The sequence below is a fragment of the Rhinolophus hipposideros genome (genome assembly GCF_964194185.1).
Source record: "Rhinolophus hipposideros genome assembly, chromosome: 8".
NCBI classification, from domain to species: Eukaryota; Metazoa; Chordata; class Mammalia; order Chiroptera; family Rhinolophidae; genus Rhinolophus; species Rhinolophus hipposideros.
In genome coordinates, this window is record NC_138054.1 from 90,094,356 (window position 1) to 90,116,290 (window position 21,935).

General features: G+C 41.6%; 1 protein-coding gene across 1 annotated transcript in view; it reads left to right on the forward strand.

The window, feature by feature from the left end:
* Nucleotides 1-21,935, forward strand: part of RERE (arginine-glutamic acid dipeptide repeats) — a 280,788-nt gene that overhangs the window by 36,398 nt on the left and 222,455 nt on the right. Inside the window, exon 2 of the mRNA XM_081057650.1 lies at nt 5,738-6,200. Coding sequence (XP_080913776.1) covers nt 5,882-6,200 — 319 coding nt within the window. The 5' untranslated portion in view covers nt 5,738-5,881. The remainder of the gene's footprint in view (nt 1-5,737; nt 6,201-21,935) is intronic.

Here is a 21,935-nt window from a genome sequence, read left to right on the forward strand (position 1 = left end):
CCTTTGAGACATCCAAGAAGAGACATCAGGTGGGCAGTTGTCACAGGCATCTGGCTCTGCAGGAGAATTTTGGTAGACACGTGTGTTTGTGGATGTCACCTGTGTGTGCATCATACTTGCGGGCTGACGGACATGTATGAGATTGATTAGCATGAAAAAAGGGCTATGGACAGCACCCCAAAGAGCTCCTACACTGGTTGGCCCCCTGGGGATGGAAGAGCAGTTAGGTAGACCCAAGAGAGGACCTTCCCAGGAGAGCAAAGGAAAAGGGCCTTTCCAGAAGGAAGGTGTGGTCAGCCCTGTCGGAGGATGTTCAACAGTGAGATGATAATGAGGATGAAAACTCGGGTGGGTTTGATACGGAAAGGAGACGGCGATAGTGGGAGTGGTTTCAGTGACTGTGGTAGGTAACAAGAATATACATATTATTCATCTAAGAACATAGTACTGACAATTTACATTTGTAAAGCGCTTGGCAATCTGTACGTATATTTACATACGACATCTACTTAACCTGATTCTCTCAGCAGCTCTGTGCTGTAGCTGTTTACTGTCCTCATTTTAAAGTAGTGAAACAGATTGCCCGGGCAGCGCAGCCCTTGGCAGTGCCAAGAACTTGGAGTTTGGCTTCTCAGCCCAGTCTTCTTGCAGTTGTGTCACGGGGCCAAATCGCCTGGGACAGGTTAAATAGTGACAGGAAGTGGTTTTCTAAAAGGAGGCTTGGACCCTGCGCGTGGTGCAAATTTTAGTATTTTATCTGAATCCATTCTATAAATAGCGTGAGGTGTTTGTGGGTGGTGGTTGGCTTCATTTTGAAGAGGTAAGTGATATTTGGAGAGGTGGAGAGGTGGACATGCCCTGAAGTAATGAAGAGTGTATTAATGACTCCATCGGAGGGCTTTGCCCCTGATTAGATTAAACTAAAAGTAAGCTAGCTGACCACGTTTTCTCAATTAAGATAAAATGATGAAGTACAATCTGAAAAATCTGGGAAATAGTGAGAGGAGCGTACTGTTTTATGGGTCCTAGGGGTACTGCTTTTGGAAATGTGTCATTTGCAAGTTTTTTGAATATCCTTTTCACTCAAGCATGAGTAATACATGTTTTTGTGGTTTTAAATTTTTTATCAGAAAAACTATTTACACTCATTTCCTTGGTGATCTCACTCAATCTTATGTCCTTACAAACTAAATTAAAAACTAAAATTTTATCTCCAGCTTGGACCTCTGCCTGCTTGAAATCTTTATGTGGTTTTTATAGGCTTCTTGAACTTACCATGTTCATGCCTGAGCTAATCTTCCCCGCAAACTTGCAGAATAGCAGCTTCATCCCTCCAGTTGCTCATGTCAGAACCCGTGGGGCTGTATGACTCCTTACGTGGTCACAGACGCCACACCTGCCCAGTTCGTCAGCACAGCCTGTTGGACCCTTACCTTAAACATACGAAAAGCAGACTTCTCTCCTTCTCTGCTGCTGCCACCCTGGTCTGCGCATTTCCTGTTCCCTCTGACGGGGGCTTTGAAATGAGCCTGCCCCTCACCAGGCTTCCTGCCCGCGTTGCTTCAGGTTTTTCTCTCCACAGCCAGAGGGAGCTTAAACAGAAGTCAGCTCATGTCTTTTTCTGCAACACGGATCCCTGCAGTGGCTGAGGTGTCATTCTAGTCACCTCACGACACTTGAGGAAAGGGCCAGGTCCTTCCCCTGGCCGCTAAGGCGTGGCAGGATCCAGCCACTTTCACCTTTCCGAGCTCATCTCCGGCCATTTCCCTCTCCCTCGTTGCCAGCGCAGCCCCTCTGGCCTCCTGTGGCTGTGTGAGCCCGGCTCACTCCTGCCTCTGGACGTTTGCACCTGCTTTTCTCTCTGCTGCAGTAGTCTCCTTTCATATGTCCCCATGGCTTCTCCTTACACTCTTAGGGGCCAAGCCATCGTAGCGAGACCTTCTTTGACCATTGTTTAAAATTACAGTCTGCCTACACCCCTGTTCCCATTGAATTCTCCTTAAGATCTTTCGTGTGTGTGTGTGTGTGTGTGTGTGTGTATGTGTAACATAGTTCCATTCAATGTCATTCGTTACAATGTTGATGAGACCCAACAGGAACTTAACTCTTGTTTCCATCGATTAGCCTATGGTAAATTTGGTTTCATCATGCGTCATTTTGCTGCTCAGAACCTATGGAAGATACTAAGTGAGGACTTAACTTTACTGTCCTTTTGTTTACGGTCGTTCTCCGCTTCCTAGAAATCAACTCCACGAGGGCAGGGAAGTTTGGGTGTGTGGTGTTTTTTGTTTTGTTTTGTTTTTTGTAAAGATTTTATTGGGGAAGGGGAACAGGACTTTATTGGGGAACAGTGTGTAGTTCCAGGCCTTTTTTCCAAGTTAAGTTGTTGTCCTTTCAGTCTTAGTTGTGGAGGGCGCAGCTCAGCTCCAGATCTAGTTGCCGTTGTTAGTTGCAGGGGGCACAGCCCACCATCCCTTGCAGGAGTCAAACCGGCAACCTTGTGGTTGAGAGCCCGCGCTCCAACCAACTGAGCCATCCGGGAGGCAGCTCAGCTCAAGGTGCCGTGTTCAATCTTAGTTGCAGGGGGTGCTGCCCACCATCCCTTGCGGGACTGGAGGAATTGAACTGGCAACCTTGTGGTTGAGAGCCCACTGGCCCATGTGGGAATCGAACCGGCAGCCTTCGGAGTTAGGAGCCCGGAGCTCCAACCGCCTGAGCCCCCGGGCCGGCCCCTGTGTGTGTTTGCTGTTTTCCCTTTACCTGGAGCAGTACCTTGCAAGTAGTAAGCATCCAGTAGACATTGGTTCAGTGAATAGATGAAGATTGTGACTCGGAAATGTGTTCTAAGTTAGATTTTCCCCCTTTTGTTATTTGTTAATTAAAGTATCTGATATTGTTTCCTGTTTAACTGGGTTGAGCAGTGGATCACCAGAGATACTTTCATTATGTTTGTCTTTCTTACTGGAGAAAACTGTCTTCTGTTTTGGAAGGAAAGGGCAAAGTGAGTGTGTTTCCTAAATCTGCCTGTCTGAATTATCAGCATGGAGACACTGGCAAACGTTGGCACCTCCGAGAGCTGGTTACTCTGGCAGCACGGGTTCTGACCTGAGGAGCGGGTTGGAAACAGGTCTGATGGGATTCTCTTGTGGAAGATGTGCCTTAGCCTCAGTGGTTGTGGGGCCTGGCGCTGCTGCTGATCTCAGCTCCCTTTCTGTAGTCTCTAAAGTGGGAGTGGTGACTTCTATCTGGTACTTCACTGCCTTGTTGCGAGGAAGGATCAAATGAGACGGTAGCAGGGACCTGGTCTATAAGCTCCTCGGTAGAAAGATGCTCTTGTCCGGAGTCATTTCTAGCAAATTGATCTAGTAAAGTGACAACTACCCATCTCAGCGCCATCTGGTTCCTCTTTGGGTCCCTTTTCTCAAATGTCACATTGTTGTATGTTGGTCATTGTATAATGAGGCTCAGAAAAATTACAATTACTATCATAAATGCAGAGGAAAAAATATGTATCCCCACCCAGCTATATATTAGAGCCAAATGTGAGTGGTAATTGGATTGACTTTTCCTTTGGATCATCAGTCTTAGTTATCTGAAAGTTGGACTCACACAAACACACACACACATTTTGTCAATGCCTTCTCTATTGTTTCTTGAATTTTTCTTTCTTGCTCACTCTTTGCAGAAACAACTCAGATTTCCTTGTAGACAGAAACAGTGTATGCTTTTTGTAGGGAGTAGTGTGGAATGCACAATTTGGACCTATTTCTTCCTTTCTGAGTGCTAAAATAATATTTTTACACGATTTTCTGGAGCAGTTATCTTGTTAACCCTGGAGAGAATGATCTTTTTTGTTAAATTAATCAGAAGTGTGTCTGTCCTGAGCTACATCTGAGAGGTTTTCAGCCTAAGTTCCTTGTTCAGTTTACGTTCCCAGTAGACCTGGGTATGTTTTCAGTGTCAGAGGAATGTTTTTTAACAACTGTGTTAGCTGATAGTTTTTTCCTTACATGATTGGCTTGTTCATGCTCTACACTTAAGCTCGGTGGAGAAAGTAATATGTCTTTTTCCGTATTTTCAATTGCTAACACCACTGGCCTACGGGAACTTTGGAGTTTATTACTGTCTGTTTAACAAATGATTTATCTAGGCAGAAGTTTTGCAGGCACTGGAATAATTTTTCATTTTCTTGAAATATGTTTAGAAAATAGAAATCCTATCTGAAAGCACATTTCCTATGTGGAAGGAAGTAATCTCGGTTTGTGCTCCATGCTTTCATATTTCTGACTTGGCTTATAGATTGTTAGCATTATTGGCTCTTCATCGGTCTAGCTCCCAAAAGTTGTTGTTGACATTTTTTATTTTCCTGAATGCCTAAGGATACTTGGAGTGTTTTATGGGTAGGTCTTTTCTGGTATCAGGTCTGACCTATGAGCTTTGAAGAAAGTGTATGATTATTTTTATGGCTTTAGCATGACCAATGAGAATTACCTCTGCTTCTGAGGCATATAATTGCCAACTGATTTGTTTGTTGTTGAAGTAAAGAGGACCAGTCTTTTGTTTATTTGCATATGTTGTTTCCTCTCTGGCCCTAGTAACATGAGAAACAGATGGTTCTCATATTGATCGTTTGTCTCCTTTTTTTGCATTAGAACATTGAGGGCAAGGACCATGAGTCTTTCCATCATTGTACCTTTAGTTCTGAACACCTGTCACATAGATAGTGTTTGGTACAGATTGTTGAACAAATTAGATGAGATACTGGGGAAGATGATAAAGGATTGCAAAAGATAAATTGCAGGCTATTATGACTGTTCCAAAACTGACTTGTAAACAAAACAGTATTTTCCCTCCTATAAAATTTTTATTAGAATTGTATTGGGTTGGAGTTTGGTATTCACTCTTCTCATTTTAATCTCTTAACAACTTCGTGCTTTCCTTGTTGGGTTTAGTTCTAGGGAGGAGTTTATTAGGGAAGCTATTAATAGTGAAAATTTGGAAGAATGTAAAAACTACCTAATGTTCCCTGAAGATGGAAGGTTGTTTTTGGCAGCTGTTATGTTTTGTTAAGGCAGAGATGATAATATGTCTTTCCAGAAACCATTTATCCTGGAAAATAACTAGAATAGTAGACTCAGAAGACGTGAACAAATATAATAGAAGGCAAAAGAATCTTTCTTTGAAATTGTCACTTTTATTTGAGTCAACTCTTATGTTTATTCTTGGGAAAGCTCTGGAAATTTGAGAAGTGGCTAGAAAGAGTCTTCAGAGGATAGTAACTCCATGAGACATCCTGAGACATTTTCCAAGGCTATCCAAATTATTTTTTTTCAGGTAGAAATAATTTTTACTACAGGTTCTTTCCCTTTTAAATTAATTTTATGGTTATGAAGCGCCTTTTGTATAATTATACCCATTATATGTTACCTACTTGTGTACACTTTTTCCTTAAAAAAAGAGAAAACCATTGGTGAACAGAAAGTATAGTTTATTCTAATGCATTCAGACATTTTTCATTATTGGTGTGGTAGAAAATCCCAAACCATATGCTAGCTGAGGCCATAAACTGTATATATTTAAATTTTTTATCACTTGTACTTTTTTCCCTGTGGCTTGTGAGAAGTTTTTAGGGCTAAACCATGAGTGAGAGATTCATTTCACAAAACATTATTTGAAGAAGAAAATGTGAGAAAGTGATAAAGTAAAATCAATTTCTCTCTCTTTTTTTCTCTCCTAGCATTTTTGAAACGTTGGGGTTGTTGGAGTGGTTGGATTTTCCCTGGAATTGAGTGAGAAATTCAGAAGACTGAAGCCCAGGCTTACTGTCTACCTTTCACGGAGGCCTAGCCGTGAGAGGACAGAAGAAGGCACGTGGCGAATCATGACAGCTGACAAAGACAAAGACAAAGAGAAGGACCGGGACCGGGACCGGGACCGAGAGAGAGAGAAAAGGGACAAAGCAAGAGAGGGCGAGAATTCCAGGCCACGCAGGAGCTGCACCTTGGAAGGAGGAGCCAAGAATTATGCTGAGAGCGATCACAGTGACGATGAGGAGAATGACAACAATAGCGCCACCACGGAGGAGGCCACGAAGAAGAATAAAAAGAAGCCACCGAAAAAAAAGTCTCGTTACGAAAGGACAGACACTGGCGAGATAACCTCGTACATCACCGAGGACGACGTCGTGTACAGACCTGGAGGTGAGGGCCTTCCACAGGGGCACGCAGTGTGGGTGCTGGAGAGACGCTGTCTCAGCGTTCCCTCTCCCCTGCTCAGGACGCGTGGGACCCCAGCTGGCGGTGGTTTGGGTAGACACACTCGGGAGGGCACGCGTGGGCTCCCTTTCTTCCGCTGGATGTGTTCCCTTCCTGCCTGTGTCTGCCTCACGTGGTCTTCGGTCCCGCTTGTGCATTTGTCAGTGCTTTCCTTGTTTTCTCAGGCTGCTGCTTCTCCCCTTTACCATGTGTTCAGTAATTGTCATTTTGACTTCCTCCTGGCTTTTTATCTTCACCACAAATTAGCATGTAGTGACTCTGGTGGGACAGGTAAACCTTCAGATTCTTGGAAACAGGAAGTTTTACATTTCATTCCTCTGGCTCTAGGAGTGACCAGAAGGTAGAGAGGTATTTTTAATGAGCTTCAGGCCATGGTTTATTTCTCCCCAAATCCTCTTTTTCTTAAAGAATTGAGCTTCCGGCTATCTGATCAATGATAATGGATGAAGCCAACTAACCGGCATTATTTTTCAGAAAATCTGTGATGCTCATTCAGTGTCCTCAGGTTTTTAGATCTGTGCAGAGAGAGACAGATCCAGCTTCTAGATGAGATGCCCCGGAACGAGATTCAGAACCTCCTGGGCACCAGCAAACTCTGCCTTTTCCATTTGATGGATTGTGTGTGTGAAGATACTTTTCTTTTAGAAGTCAGTGAAACTAGCTGAAATCATTTTGTTTGAGTTACTCAGAGTGCTGAGGAATGACATGAATTTCATCTGAGCTGTAATTAACAGATTAAAAGTCTCCCAGTTTTGATGTTTTTCCAGGAAAGGGAGGTTAAAGAGATTGGTATGTCATTAACCTGGTGCAGTTTTTTACTGAGGAGTATGTAACTGTTCTGAACTTGGCATAAAGTGCCAGACCCTGCCCCCCCCCATAGGAATTAGTCTTGAGTTTCAAAAGATGTTACCGTACTTCCCCGAAAATAAGACCTAGGTGGACCATCAGCTCTAATGTGTCTTTTGGAGCAAACAATATAAGACCTGGTCTTACATTTATATATTATATTATATTATATTATATTATTTATAGTATTATATTACATTAAAGACCCGGTCTTATTTCACTATAAGTAAAAAATTAATTATATTAATTTTTGCTCTAAAAGATGCATTAGAGCTGATTGTCAGGATAGGTCTTATTTTCAGGGAAACACGGTAGGCTGGTGCAAAAGTAATTGCGGTTTAAGAGGTTGAAAATAATTGCAAAAACCTCAATCACTTTTGCACCAGCCTAATAGTAGAACTTACACAGATAAATTTGTATTCACTACTACAGTTTCTTCGTTGATGATTGAGAAGACAGCTCTGTGATATAAAAGTATCAAAGTCGAGGTTGTAGAGAGGTTAGAGCTGTGCTGTAGAGACTGAGTCAGTGGAGGTTACAGAACTGTCAGTGTCAGATTCAGACTCAGATATCAGACAGTAAGAATTTCTCAGCCACTGCAGAGTATCTCGTTAGAGAGTCACCACAAGTTGCTTCCTTTGGGCCTGTTTAGTTCTAGATGGTGAGAAAGGAATAGAATATGTTAACTCCTTTAGATAGAGATTTTTAGCATGGTAACTTAAAGACGTTATTTATTATCTTTTCCTCTTGATACATAGTAACTCAATGTGGGGATGTGATTAGAGGGCCAGCTGCTCTGGCGGGACACAACGCCAGCCTTCCTCAATGGAACGTGACTCCTGTGTTACAGGTGATACTTGCCAACATATTTGTAGTCAAATACATGTGGGAAATGCTGCACATAGTGTCTCTCTCATGAGAGAGTCATAATTAATGATGCTGAGAAGTCCCATAGTTAAGGAAACCTCTTTAACAGTAAAAAACACCCTGCCTCTTCCCCACATTTATGGGACTACCACTCTCTGTTCTGAATATTTCCTTAAAACCAGTTTTGAGAAAACTACTTTGGGAACTTGCACATTCGTTCATGTTGCACCTTGTACAGCATGACAGGAAATCCTTCCTGAGTGATGTTTAGAAGAATATGTGGAGGCAGATTGCTAAGGGCTTATTTACAAAGCAGTGGGTTCTTAAAATGTTTGGGGAAGAAATGAGGACCCTTGTGAAATGTGGGAAAGATAGGCTCTCTCTGGACGCTGAACATGTTACAAAGGATCTGTAGAAACCGAAATGGTTTGCAAGCTTTCTGTGGTGTTCAGAGCGTGACCCCTCGTGCTTGGGTGGGTGACGTGCTGCTGCCGGGACTGGGGCTCCGCCCCCCCCCCCCCCCCCCCGCCGGTGGGTGTCCGACTCTGGTAAGGAGAGACTGTCTTTTTGACCTGCTCAGTGGTGTCTTTTAGTTTTGGGTGATGCATTGGAAGCTAAATGACTTCGTTGCTGTCTCCAAAAAGTTTCTTTCTAAATAGAGGCTTGTTAAATATTGCCTGTTCTTTAGGTTCGCCTCAACTGAAGAATCAGAAGTGGGATACTGTGATTAGATTCCTGATGGGACTTGATTGGTTTTTCTTTCCTTTGGTTTCCTTTCTGGTCTTTTTCTTTCTTGGTGCAGAGTACTACAATCACGTCTTTTATTAGTGATGAAAAACTGTTATCCTCACCCAACTGCAGAGATTCAGGATGCTTAGCTGTATGTTAATGGTGAGGTAAGAACTCCACGGGACATCGTAAGGGGTTGTTCAGTGTGTTCTTAGTTGTTGAATGGTAGATCTGTCATGCTTATTTGTTTCTTTTGGATACAAAGCACAGATTATTATTATTTTGCTTTGTACTCTTCTGAATTAGTTTTGATATTCAGATTAAGTGTAAATTATGGATACCTCTCAAAGTCCAGCAGTGAGTGGATACTGTGAGAACAGAAACAGACGATTGATTATATAGGTACACTTCCCTGTCCTAGGGGAACACATCTGCAATCAGATTATTTGGGCTGAGAAGAATGAGGTTTTATTGACAAGTTAGATATTATTTAGAATTTATCACCAGCTAAGGTTTAAGCTCACGCACGTCACGACCAGCTCTTTCTTGCCCCCGCTCCTTATCTCTGGACTTACCTTTATTCTGTCCGTAGGAGCTCAGCGTACTGGACAGTTAGTTATGCTGCCCATGTTACCTCCTGTCTCAGCCTTTGCAGTTGCTGTGGTAGCGGGCTGGTGAGCCCCTCGCTCAGACCCACACAGACACACTTCCTTACTCTTTGCCCTTTCTCAGCTCTCCATTCCAGTGTCGTGGCCTTGCCTCTCCCAGGCTACCCAGACTTCCATCATAGATACTGTCATAGCATTACAATGTATCTTTTTTCTAGCACTTATAATAGTAATAATTGACTACTTTTTTCCGTTATTATTTTAAGATAATATCTCCTCCGTAAAGGAGCAATTCTTGTTTTGCTTTTCATTCCCGGCATCTATGACAACGGTGTACACATAGTGTGCATTCCATAATATTTGTTGAATAAATAAATTTCTGAAAACCCTTCAAAATCTATTGACTGATTAATGATGTCAAAATTCCAATAATTCTTCTTGAAGTCTCTCTTGAATCATTGATTTCCCAATGAATGATTTAACAGACTTGTTCTAAAATAAAAAACAAAACAAAAACTGTGTGGGGCTCTATATATTGCCCCTGTGTCCAATCTGACTTCTTTGTTATCTATCAACCATTACTCTGCTTTTGAGATGACTGTCACAGTAACAAATTGATTTATTACACAGCTGTGTGCAGCCAGATTTCCCTTTGGGGCTTCTTTACCATAGCATATTGATTTCTAAAGTTTGCTGTGGGTAGCATATTAATTTCTTTCCACTATTTTCTCCCCTGCCCAGCTTTATTCAGATACAATTGACAAAAGACATTGTTGAAGATGTGCAATGTAGTGATTTTATACACGTGTATATTGCAAAATGATTACCACAGCATCCATAAGCTCGTCGATGTAGTTAAATTCTTTTCTTGTATGGTGAGAACTTTTAAGATTTACTCTCTTAACTTTCAAATATACAATGCAGTATTGCTAATTATAGTCACCATGCTGTACATTACATTCCCAGAACTTACTCATCCTTAACTGGATGTTTGTACCCTTTGACTATCTTCACCCATTTCTCTCCTCCCGCAACCACTAATCTGCTCTGTTTTTATGAGTTTGGTTGTTTTAGATTCCATATGTAAGTGATATCATACAGTATTTGTCTTTCTCTGTCTGACTTTTTCACTTAGCATCATGCCTTCAGGGTTCGTCCATGTTGTTGCAATGGCAGGATTTCCTTTTTTATGGCTAAATAATACTACATTGTGTATATTTACCACCGTTTTCTTTATTTGTTCATCCCTTGATGGACACTGAGGTTATTTCCACCGTTTTCTTTATTTGTTCATCCCTTGATGGACACTGAGGTTATTTCCACCGTTTTCTTTATTTGTTCATCCCTTGATGGACACTGAGGTTATTTCCATGTCGTGGCTATTGTAAATAATGCTGTCATGTACTTAGGCATGCAGAATCTCTTCAAGATTGTGGTTTCATTTCCTCCAGCTGTATACCCAGAAGTGGAACTTGCAGAATCTTATGGTAGTTGTATTTTTATTTTTTTGAGGAACCTTCATACTGTTTTCCCTAGTAGCTGTACCAGCTTACATTCTTACCAACAGTGTATCCACTATTTTCAGTTAGATACTATGACCCATTTATTCCTGATCAGGTAAAGCAGTCAAAAAATTAAATTCAAATTACCGGGAGGTGTTTTTTCATTTTGGCTTATCAGTTTAGCTTGCTATTTCGATAAAGAAATATGTTCTTTAAAAAGTGCCTGTTAAGCTGGTTCTCCATTTCTTGTATTCTGTCATATCAACTGATAATTTTGTTTGACTCTCCTCCCATTTACCCTAGATATTCGTAGAATAACAGAAATCTCCATCACAAACATGGGGGGAAATCAAAATTAAGGATTTTCAAATGTGTTATATCTGTGTTCTTTCTTTTATGAAAAAAGTGTGAAATTTTACATGAAGATAAATTTTATATCTAAAAGACAAAGAACTTTTAAGTTTGTGATTTATGAAATCTTAGGTGAAATAAAATATTTCTCCTTTTTATTTGCAAACGCTCCTCGTTATTATTAGGAAGTGGGGACTGAAAAAGGACCTAGAAATTAGAATTGATTATACATTGAATATTGAGGTGTTGATTTCTTTTGATGCAAATGGATTTAAGCTGAAAAGAATCCGAAATAAACAAATGAAACCTGGGGATCTGGTGTGAAGCAAAATGGAATAGATTGTAGATTGTTTAATCAGGCATAATGTTGAATGGACACAAAAGAGTATAATACTGTATGGTTTCTTTTATATAAAGTTTTAAACCAGATAAAACTTCCCTTTAGTATTTTGAAGTCAGGATTGTAGTTACTTACATTGGTGGGTGCTGGTATGTGGAGTACAGGAAGCGGGTGCCCGCTGAGGTTTGTTTGCTCCTGTTCTGTTTCATGGTGACAGTGCTGATTATGTGGGTTTATTGCTGAGAATTTATCATGCTTTGCACTTTTCTGAACGTGTGTTATATATATATATGTCAATGAAACTTTTACTTAAAAACAAAAAGGAAAAACACGAAACTAGTTTCTTCATGGATAATTTTCCTTTGATTCGAGTTCCTACTTAAAGAGAGAAGGGAGTCATGAGAGAAGGGAGCATGTTAACATGTCCCCACGTTTAGCTGCTGGTATTTCACTGATGGGTTGGTCTCTGACCTGGTAAAAGGCTGAGTTCGGTTTCAAAGTCTTGATTCTCTGAATGATTGAAAGCTTACCTGTGGCAGTCACTCAGACAGACATACCCCCTTTAAAATAAAGCCAGACAAAACTCTGGCATTTGGTGTTTCAGGACATAAATTTTTTGGGGGAGGGTAAAAGCTCATTTGATCTGTAATTTTTTATCCAGGTCTCTTATATTTAAAAGAATTTTAGTTGGACGTGATGTACATTGAAGCACAAGTGTCTTCTGGAGGCATTCTTATTTTGAGGTGGGCACACCTTTTTCTGATGATTGCAAGAATATTTTTATGTAACAAGAAACATGAATTCTGGGATAAAGGAACCTTCAGGCCCTGCTTGAATGAAAGTGGTTTGACATGTGTTACAAGTTCATTTGCACTTAATAAACCTAATACTAATCTGCTGAACGCCTTTCAGTGGATGCCAGTTGTCAGAATCTCCATCTGGCACACCACACTTTCTATATAATTGCGAATTGGCGTGATCACCTTCAGACCTTGCTTTTGTTTGGGAGGGATCACAGTGAGGCAGTGTGTTCGTTTCCTGGGGCTGCCATAACAAAGTACCGCAAACTGAGGAGCTTAAACAACAGAAATATATAGTCTCACAGCTCTGGAGACCATAGGTCCCAGATCAAGGTGTTGGCAGGGCCCAGCTTTCCTTGGAGAAGCTAGGAAAGGATCCGTCTGTTCCAAGCCTCTCACCTTGTGCCTACTGTAACTGCAGTCTCCGTGGGGCATTCTCTGTGTGCCTCTCTCTAGGTCCAAATTTCTTCTTTTTATAAGGACACCAGTCATATTGGATTAGGGCCCACCTCATCCTAACTAATTATATCTGCAATGACCTTTTTCCAAGTGAAGTCACATTCTGAGGTACTGGGGGTTGGCACTTCAACATGAATTTGGGGGGGGGGGTAGACTTCAACCCATAACAAGAGGAAGGAGCTTTGTTGCTAGGTAGACTTGGGTTTGAGTGACTGCTTCAGCTTTCTAAGTTGTGTGTCCTTGGAACAGTTGTGAAAATTTATTTCTTATGTTTAATCACATTGTAGTGTACTGTTAGATGTGGATTACATTAATTTTTATTTTTCTGTTTCTGTTGAAATTTCGTTTTATCTTTTTCTGAGCCCCAAGAAATTTTGCCTTTTAATGTATATTAGGACGTTATTGTGCGTATATAAAAAATTTAGCGCACAAAAAATTACTACTTTATGAGGGTAAAAGAAACAAGAGAAACTGCTGTTCTAATGTTACTGTAACCCCAAAAAAGGGGAAAGTGATGGGAATTTGACTAACCATATCTTTTTTGATTTCATAAGGAAAGGGTCAGTAAGTGTAGTGAGACATGGACGCTAGACAGACACTTGCTGCTCCAGGTGTTGGCCACAGAGAGTCGGCTACAGATGCAGAATCTCAGGTTCCACTCCAGGTCTACTGAATCGCACTTTTGTTTTAGTAAGATTCCCAGGTAATTGAAATACACATTAAAGCTTGAGAATCACTGCTCCAGACCAGTGCGCCTCAGTCCTTCTCAAGCGAATACACAAATAGAAAACGAGTGCAGTGCCTCGGGGCTGAGGGGCTCAGCATCCCAGCACACCTGTCACTTAGTTATGGCAAACTGGGATTTAGGCAGACCTGAAAACAGAGAGCACGGCAGAGGTGCTTTTAGAGGAAGAAGGGAGATACTTGCATGGCTTGAGGTTGTGATGTGACGTAGAGCTCATACAGTTCAGCAGGAACAGAGGCACCTGGACACTTCCATTCCCACCAGGCCATCGGGAAAAGTTCGGGTCTGCTAAAGTGCCTGATTGCAAAGGGAACCGTGAACTTGGGTGCAAGTAGACAGCGATGAGGGAGGAAGGGAGCTGCACCTAAGGATGATAACTAACCACCATTTCTAAAGCACCTGCTCTTGTCCAGTACTGGGCTTGCTTTCCATGTATTGTTTCTAGTCCTTCAAAATGTCCCTACACAACTGATTCATTATTTCCCTGTTACACAGATGAGGAAATGAAGGCTCAGAGGCCAAGGTCACAGAGCTAGTTTGTAAGATGATGCTGGCCTGTGAACTCCCGTGACAGCCAAAAATGGAGGGATATTTGCATGAATTCTGACGATAATACAAACAATAAACACACGTCTGTTGAAATAAGAAGAAGGGGTAGGCCTGTTTCTTAGAAAATGCAAATGATGTAATTACAGTTGAACCTTGAACGACGCAGAGGTAGGGGCACTGATCCCTTGCACAGTCGAGAAGTCCCCTTATAACTTCTGACCCCCCCAAACTTAACCACTGATAGCTAGCGTGCTGTTAACCAGAAGCCTTACTGATAACATGATCAATTAACATGTATTTTATACGTTATATGTGTTACGTATTGCATTCTTACAGTAAAGTAAGCTAGAAAAAAGTTATTAAGAAAATCATAAGGAAGAGAAAATACATTTACCATATTTATTGAAAAAAATCCACATACACATATAAGGGGACCCGTGACCTTCAAACCCATGTTTTTCAAGGGTCAATTGTACTTTGGTCTTTTTCTTTTTTTCTACTCCTAAAATTAATTACATCTTGTCTGCTTTTGAAAATTGTTTGTCTCACGTGCTAAATATACACCTGGGGTGCCAAAAAATGTATACACATGACTTGTATTCATCTTTTGTTACTGGTATATATTGAGTATTACAATTTTAATAGTTTTTTCCTTTCTTAAAATGTGTATACGTTTTTTTGGCACTCTCTGTATATACACAGAATGATTGTTAAAAAGGTAAATGCATAACAGTTACCGGAAGTAAGCTGAGTGAGAGAGGTAAATTGTTCCAGAATATTTAGGCTAATGCTGATTACTGGATTTGAACCCTTAACTCAGCAACTGACAGGGAAAGTACATAGATTTTGATGTAACGAATGTGTGTATATTGGATTCGTTAAAGGGTTTTGAATACAAGTTGGAGACCATTGACCACCTCACACACACAAATAATTTGTTGGTGGGGTAATTCCCGGAATGGGTAGGAATCCGCCTGGATCAAGGGCCTTGCTGAGTCTGGTCAGCAGAAACTACCGATGATTCTGTCTGGGTGCTGCCACCGGAATGGCTGCCATTCAGCGTTGTCTTGGCTTTGTCAGAGCTCCCAGAAGAGGAAAATCAGTTGGCCAAGCTTGAATTGCATGTCTGTGTCTTGGACAAGAGAAGACAGAAACCATGATCTGTTGCACTCCCTCTCCCCCAAACGGCACATGGTGGGGCTAAAATCGTCCCCCACAATGAAATTAGGGAGCTGTTTGGTAGGGGAATAGGTGAGAGACGGCCAGAAGAACAGCGCACGTTGAGTATGTACCTGCCACTTGATCAGGAGACTCCCACTGTCGCACTAGAATCAGTGAGAACTTGTCAGAACATACGGACATTTGTAAACAGTTTGTTTTGCTGCCTATGTGATAGGTAAATAGAGGAATCATGTCAGTGGAATGTACAATTGGAGCTGGTTGATATGCAGCTTTTCCTAGGAAGAGGAGTGTGAATGGAGGGAGAATTATAATATATAATTACGTGGTTTAATGTAGGATTGTATTTTAGCAGAAAAGGAAAAAGTAGGTGAGAATTTAAACCTTCAGTTTGGCTGTTGCACTGGCAAGAGCCCTTTCGTCTTTATTTAAAATGAAATGAAAAATGAGCGCTGCACCCTGGGGTTCCCTCCCCAGAGAGGTGCACCCACCTACTGTCTGACTCTGGCCGGTTGGTTGCCTGGCCTGCTGCGCTCACCCTCACAGAAGCCTCCGGCTAATCTGCATTGTTTGGTGCCTTCACACCAGCATCTTTGTTTTCTTGTATTTTAAAGACTCGCTACGGCAACCTTCAGCCACTGGGGGTACCTGCCTGGGCTGTCTTATTTCTTGACATACAATTATTGATTATTCAAACAATAGTAACCGGATTTTAAGAGTTGCATAGATTTTGCGTCATCTGCCCGTTAATCTGTAGTTTAGATAAGCTTTTATTTTTAGTGCACATTTTTGCTCTACATGAGGTTTTCCCAGCAGCATATAGTACATTCTGTTATTGCAGAAATGTCTACATGAGAAACAATGAACCACAACGTATTGCAAAACTGTGTGTTCGAAAGAGACAGGAATGTTTTACATGTGACTATTTAAAAATCATCCTTGATAATGACAGGAACATGTTGAATGAGAATTCTTTGAAGGTTTGTTTATGAGCAGTTAATTATCAAATTCAGGAATGTAGCTTCCTGACAGTGGACTCCTCTCAGTTTCCTGGATCCCACTCTTCCACCTCTTAGCCGTGCACTCCCAGATTCCACTAGGACCTCCGGTCCCTGGGCCTCACCACCTTTCCCTGTCCCTCACCCCCATGTCTCACACCTGTTTTAAATACCTCCATTTCCATTTCTCTGGTATTTTTTCTCTGCTCGCTGCTCCAACAGGGCAAGAATCCTTTTCCTTTTCGCTCATGGATGTACCCCAGTGTGGGGATAGACTCCCAGAGAGCAGTTTCCAGGCTCTCGGCCTCATGTGGAAAGGTGCTGGCTCAGTTATTAGATGGCCATCAGCTGTTACCAGTTAGCCATTAGCCACTGATATAACTGCCGTGGCTACACTAGGGGGGTTGATTGGTTGCAGAGAAGCGGACGGTGGATTGCAGATAGTGTGGCTCCTGCTTCCTGTGTCTCCAACCCAGGGAGAATATAATGGTACGACTCCTCTATCCATGGCTCCTTGGCTGTTCCTTTTTGGCCTAGCCACATCCTGCGTTCTTGTGCGGGGAGCGGGAGCTGAGACCCCCTCATGACACCCAGGTACATGCATTCCCCAAATATTTCTTAGCCCAGGTGGGGTAGTGGCTGCAGACTTGAGGGTTTACCCCGGGCTTCTTGGGCAGCCTCTCTTGACCAGCATCGTTTCAGCTGTGCTTCCTGTGGGAGCGGGGCAGTGAGCGCATGCAGCGCTTTGGTATAATGACTCTCCTGGAAGGACCCTCAGGGCTGGGGGTTATCCGCACAGAAGACTATCCGGAGTGCACTTTGGTTAGAAAGCTGGGGTTCAGTTGGTTAAACTTACAAATTAAAATAGACACTGCCCTGTTTCTTTAAAGTTCAGCTTATAAATCTTACCCCTTTTATAAATTGAACAAATTTTAATGGTCACTTTTAAATGATTTTTGAATTATGATTAGTCTTGTTTATAAAGTAGTTAATATCTTCAACTTTTAGGCTTGCTTATTCGGTAAAATAATGTAACATTTGATTTCTGTTGTTAAGGGATCTGTTAATACAAACTTTGTCAAGTACTTAACTCTTCCTATAAATGAAATGAATGATACCCACGAATGAAGTGAACCTAGAGAAGTCTTAGGTACTTTGTGCTGTGCATAACCTGCTTAGGGCTCGCGCCTGAATCAGTTTCACACACGGAGCCAGCAGCACAGTCCAGTGAGTTCCGCCACTGGGGCCGTGGGATGTGGGGGGCAGATGGCAAGGGACCACCTGTACTTTCGTTTCTTCATCAGTAAAATGGGGATCAGAGCACCCACCTCAGGGTTGTAATGGGGATTAAATGAGTATACGCACAAATGTGTGGGGCTTCTTTAGGCAGGCCGGAGGATGTGATAAAGCCCTAGGTAAGTGTGACTTTTTAAAATTGGACTTACAAGGCTGTTGTTCTAAGCCGAATTCTTTATAAAACATAAAAATATCAAATATGTCCTGATTTTTAAAGTTAACCCCTGAAATGTTAATATACTTTTGACTCTCAAGTCTTTTTTTACTTAATTCTGAATTTTTATGGAGATACCAGTTTAAGGAGAGAAACACCACCCCAGTTAATTGGGGTGTGGGGACAAAGCCCCAAAAAACAGTTTCCAGGCTCTTGGCCTCACATAGAAAGGTGCTGGCTCGGGTAGTAAATGGCCGTCAACTGTGATCAGATGGCCAGCAGCTGTGGCTAGTTGGCCGTCAGCTGTAACCTGTAAGCCATTGGCCACTAATATAACTGCTGTGGCTACGCTAGCAGAAAGGAATGGGGGCTAGCAAGAAGATGGGGGCTGAGCTAGCAAGAGCGGATTGCCGCCGGCGGGAACTTAGTGATGTGACTCCCCTACTTATGGTTCCGTGGGTGTTCCTTTTTGGCCTCACCATGTCCTGCGTTCTTATGTGGGGAGCGGGACCTGAGACCCCGCCGGACGCCCCGCACGACAAATGGCGCAGCGAGCAGGGTCTCCCGCATGACAGGGGTCACTTCAGTTATAATGCTCCTAGGTTGAAAAGATTCAGACCTTCTAAAGGAAGATATGTTTAGTCATTAACTCTCCATCTTTAAAACTCCAAAGGACGGTGGCATCTGACCTCACATTATTTAATTATTTGACTATTCACAAGAGTCTGCAACTGTCTCATGGTTGACTGCTTGCTTTTTTTTTTTTTTTTTAAACACATTGTTTCAGGTTGGCTCTAAAGACTGCTGCACGTGATGGGATCCCAAGATAAATGTGTGCATCCTCTCCAGAGATGAAGGTCTTTGACTCTGTTAGGAGCTTGCGTTCTTTCATTTTGTTAGGGTGATATAATCCGTGTGGATATTTAAAAGGTTCAGTGGAATGCTTGACTGCCTAGTGGTGACAGCTCATGAAATTGTTCTGTGACACACGGTAGGCTCAGGCACACCTTTTCTTAGGAGGCCGTTTGGCCTGTGCAAATGCCCCCAAAACATCTCAACATAGTGTGGAAACCCCACGGAATTCCTGGCGAAGGCTGGTTTGGGAGCAGACATCGCTCCGCTGGGACGTTAACGCGGCTTCTGTTGGGTAGAGTGGGCTTGGCTGGTAGGACGCCTTCTGCTGGCCGGGCCGTGGTGATGCGATTCTGTGTCGGAACCGGAACTGGACTTGCCTCTTGCCAGGGTTTCCGTTTGCCATGGTTTTGGGTACCAAGTTCAGTGACTGTTCCTCGAGACCCTCTGCGGAATGTCACAGATACTGCCTCTGTTGTTCATTCAAAGCATCTGATGAAGGTTAAACAGGAAAACAGGAGGCAGGGCTAATCTGCAGGCGCCTGGCACTCAGTGATGTGATAAAAAGACTTCAAAGCCCAGTTGCTGGTTTTTGTTTGTTTGTTTGTTTTTTATTGATGGTTTGTATCTTGGTTTGTTAATGCCCTGTTGACAGACAACAGAGAGCAAGCATTTCTGTTCCATTTTCACTTCATTTTTGTCTTCTCTGTTAAGTTCCAAGCATTGTTTTCACACAAGGAAAGGTACAAGAACAATGATAAAAGAAGCAGGAATGGTAAAGAAATCCAAACTAGACAGAACGGGTAGAAGAGATCCTCTAGATGAGATGTCAGATGGCTTTCATCTCCTGTTCCAGATGATGGAGGCTGAATAGGGCACATTGAAAAGAGCTGTGAGGATCTTTCCTGAGCATTTCATGGCAGAAAGGTGGGGATACTCACCTCCCTGACCGAGAGTCACAAAACGAGCTGAGTTTTCAGCCCAAGTACAGTGCATGGCAGGGAATGTAGAGATGTGACTTCAGACACACTGTTATCCTTGTGAAGCCACTGGCTGCCGGGATGGTTTGTTTGCTTCGGGCCAGTGTGCTTGATAATGACCTCAAGAAAAAATCGTGAGCATTTTATAAACAGGAGGTTTCTGAGCAAATATGTCATCCTCAAATAAAAGCCCATCGACGTTGTTGTGGTCTTCCGTGGTGTCAGATTTACATTATTTGTTGAGCTGCTTTGCTTATTGAGTGAGCATTCCTAGAGCAGTGCTCAGCAAACATTTCTGTCAAGGGCCACACTGTAAACATTTGTAAATTTGCTGCAGGCCACGGGGCTCCATTGCAGCTACTTAACTCTGCCTTTGAGCGACAGACCAGATAGAAACAAATGAGCATGGCTGTATACCAATAAAACTTTATTTATGGATACTGGAATTTGAATTTCGTATAATTTTCATGTGTCAAAATATTCCCCCCTTACCCAAACCATTAAAAAATGTAAAAACCATTTTTTGCGTGTCGGCCTTACAAAAACAGAGAGGGTCAGACCTGTCCTGCAGGCCAGAGGGCTCTGCAGCCTCTGGGTTTTCCTGCCTCAGCCTCTAGTTCTGCCTGTTTTTAAAATCCTTAAAATTTTTTCATCACCTAGTATTTTATGCTACACTTAAAAATATAATTTGCTTTGATTTTTCCAGTTAAATTAAAAAATAATTTTTACATGTTTGTATTGTTCAAACCATTTAGATAGGAAGCAGAAAAAGTTACAATTTACTAACAAACTAGACGAGGCATACATAGAATGATACCTCAAGGTGGCTGTTGGGATTCCCCCCACGCCTGTTAATTCTGTATAAATTCTTCTCAAGAAGCCTGCCAGTGAAGGCAGCCCTGTGGAGCACTGGTCGTCCCACTACATTTATTTCCATTTCCTTTCGTACATTCTGTATCCTCTGCATAGAATCTGAATAGAAACTGAATAAGGAAAGTGAGTTAGTTAAGATGTCGCCATTATAAACTGGCACAAATCACGAATATTTTCAGACACATTATTACCTCGCAGTTGTGTGATACGTTTTGAGAGTCTTGTTGCTTGGTTGTAAAAACAAGCTAACTGGAGACCTTCTGTGTTCGTTCATCACAGAACCTTGAGGAAAGGAACTGGGTTAGCACAGTAGCATGGGGAGCGACAATGGGGGAAGGGTGCGGGGGGGGGGGGGCTGTTCTTTTGTTTGACTCTCCAAGCTGGATACTAAAACCAGCCCGGTGGGCTGTGACAAATAGAGCCCCAATCATAGTACAACAAAATTTATATTTACCTGGAGTCTAATTGGACTGAGATTTCCTGCAGTTACGTTAAAAATCCTCTGCCCTTTTGCTTAGTGAGCAAGCGTTTGAACTCCTAAGCTCTGGAGGTTTAGCTTTTGCTGGCTCAATTAATTGTTAAATGTTCCCTTTATTATAATTATACATTGATGCCTCGCTTTGTAGTAGCTGAGGAAATTGCTGAAAGAGTTGTTTTATCTGTTATACTCTGTCAGTTTTGTAAAAAGCTCTTTTTAAAAGGAAACAATTTTGATTTGAAGAGGCATGGTGGTATTTGAGTTGGATAACATCATTTAAATTGAAATGCAGGAATTTGGCTCTGCTCTTGACAGCGATTGGCTTTTATTTGACATTGACCCATGTGTTTGTCATCTTTCCAGATATTGCCTTCTATTTATTCTGACAGCTTCACCAGCTGAGAAAACCAGACTTTCCAAAATTAAAAATACTGTCTATGAATTTAAATATGGAGCATTGTATTGTTTGTTGATTACTTAAAAATGTATGTGCACAAGACTGATTTTTTTTCTTTTGTAAAACATTTAAATACTACAGAATAGATACTTGTGTGCATGAATTTTGCTTTGGAGATACCAAATACCCTAAATACTAGAAAAAGTAAAAATATATTCTTTTATATTCTACTTCTTCATATGTTTGTATTAATGTAAATTTTGTAATGAATTTTTAAGTACCATAAAAAAGATGGGGGAAGGTAAGTTACCTGGTTCTTTTAAGTTACTGCTTAAAATGCATGAAAATGGATAAATTTCTAAAGTTACTTTACCAAGTCTATTAAATTCATACATAATGACGCTTTATCATTATGTATGTATTAAGAATCCAGTCTTTAAATCTTTTTCATTATTTCATTATTAAATATGTGCTCTAACTAATCGAGCAGTATACTGTATGTTACATATAAAAGATATTTCATATTTATTTGTTCACTTGTTTAACCCCGACATTTATTTTCTCCCATCTCTAAATATCCTTATTCAATTGCCTTTGCAAGGAATGCCTTTTCAGTGATGTCCAGTGTGGTAGTATAATGTGTAAAAAGAATTGTAA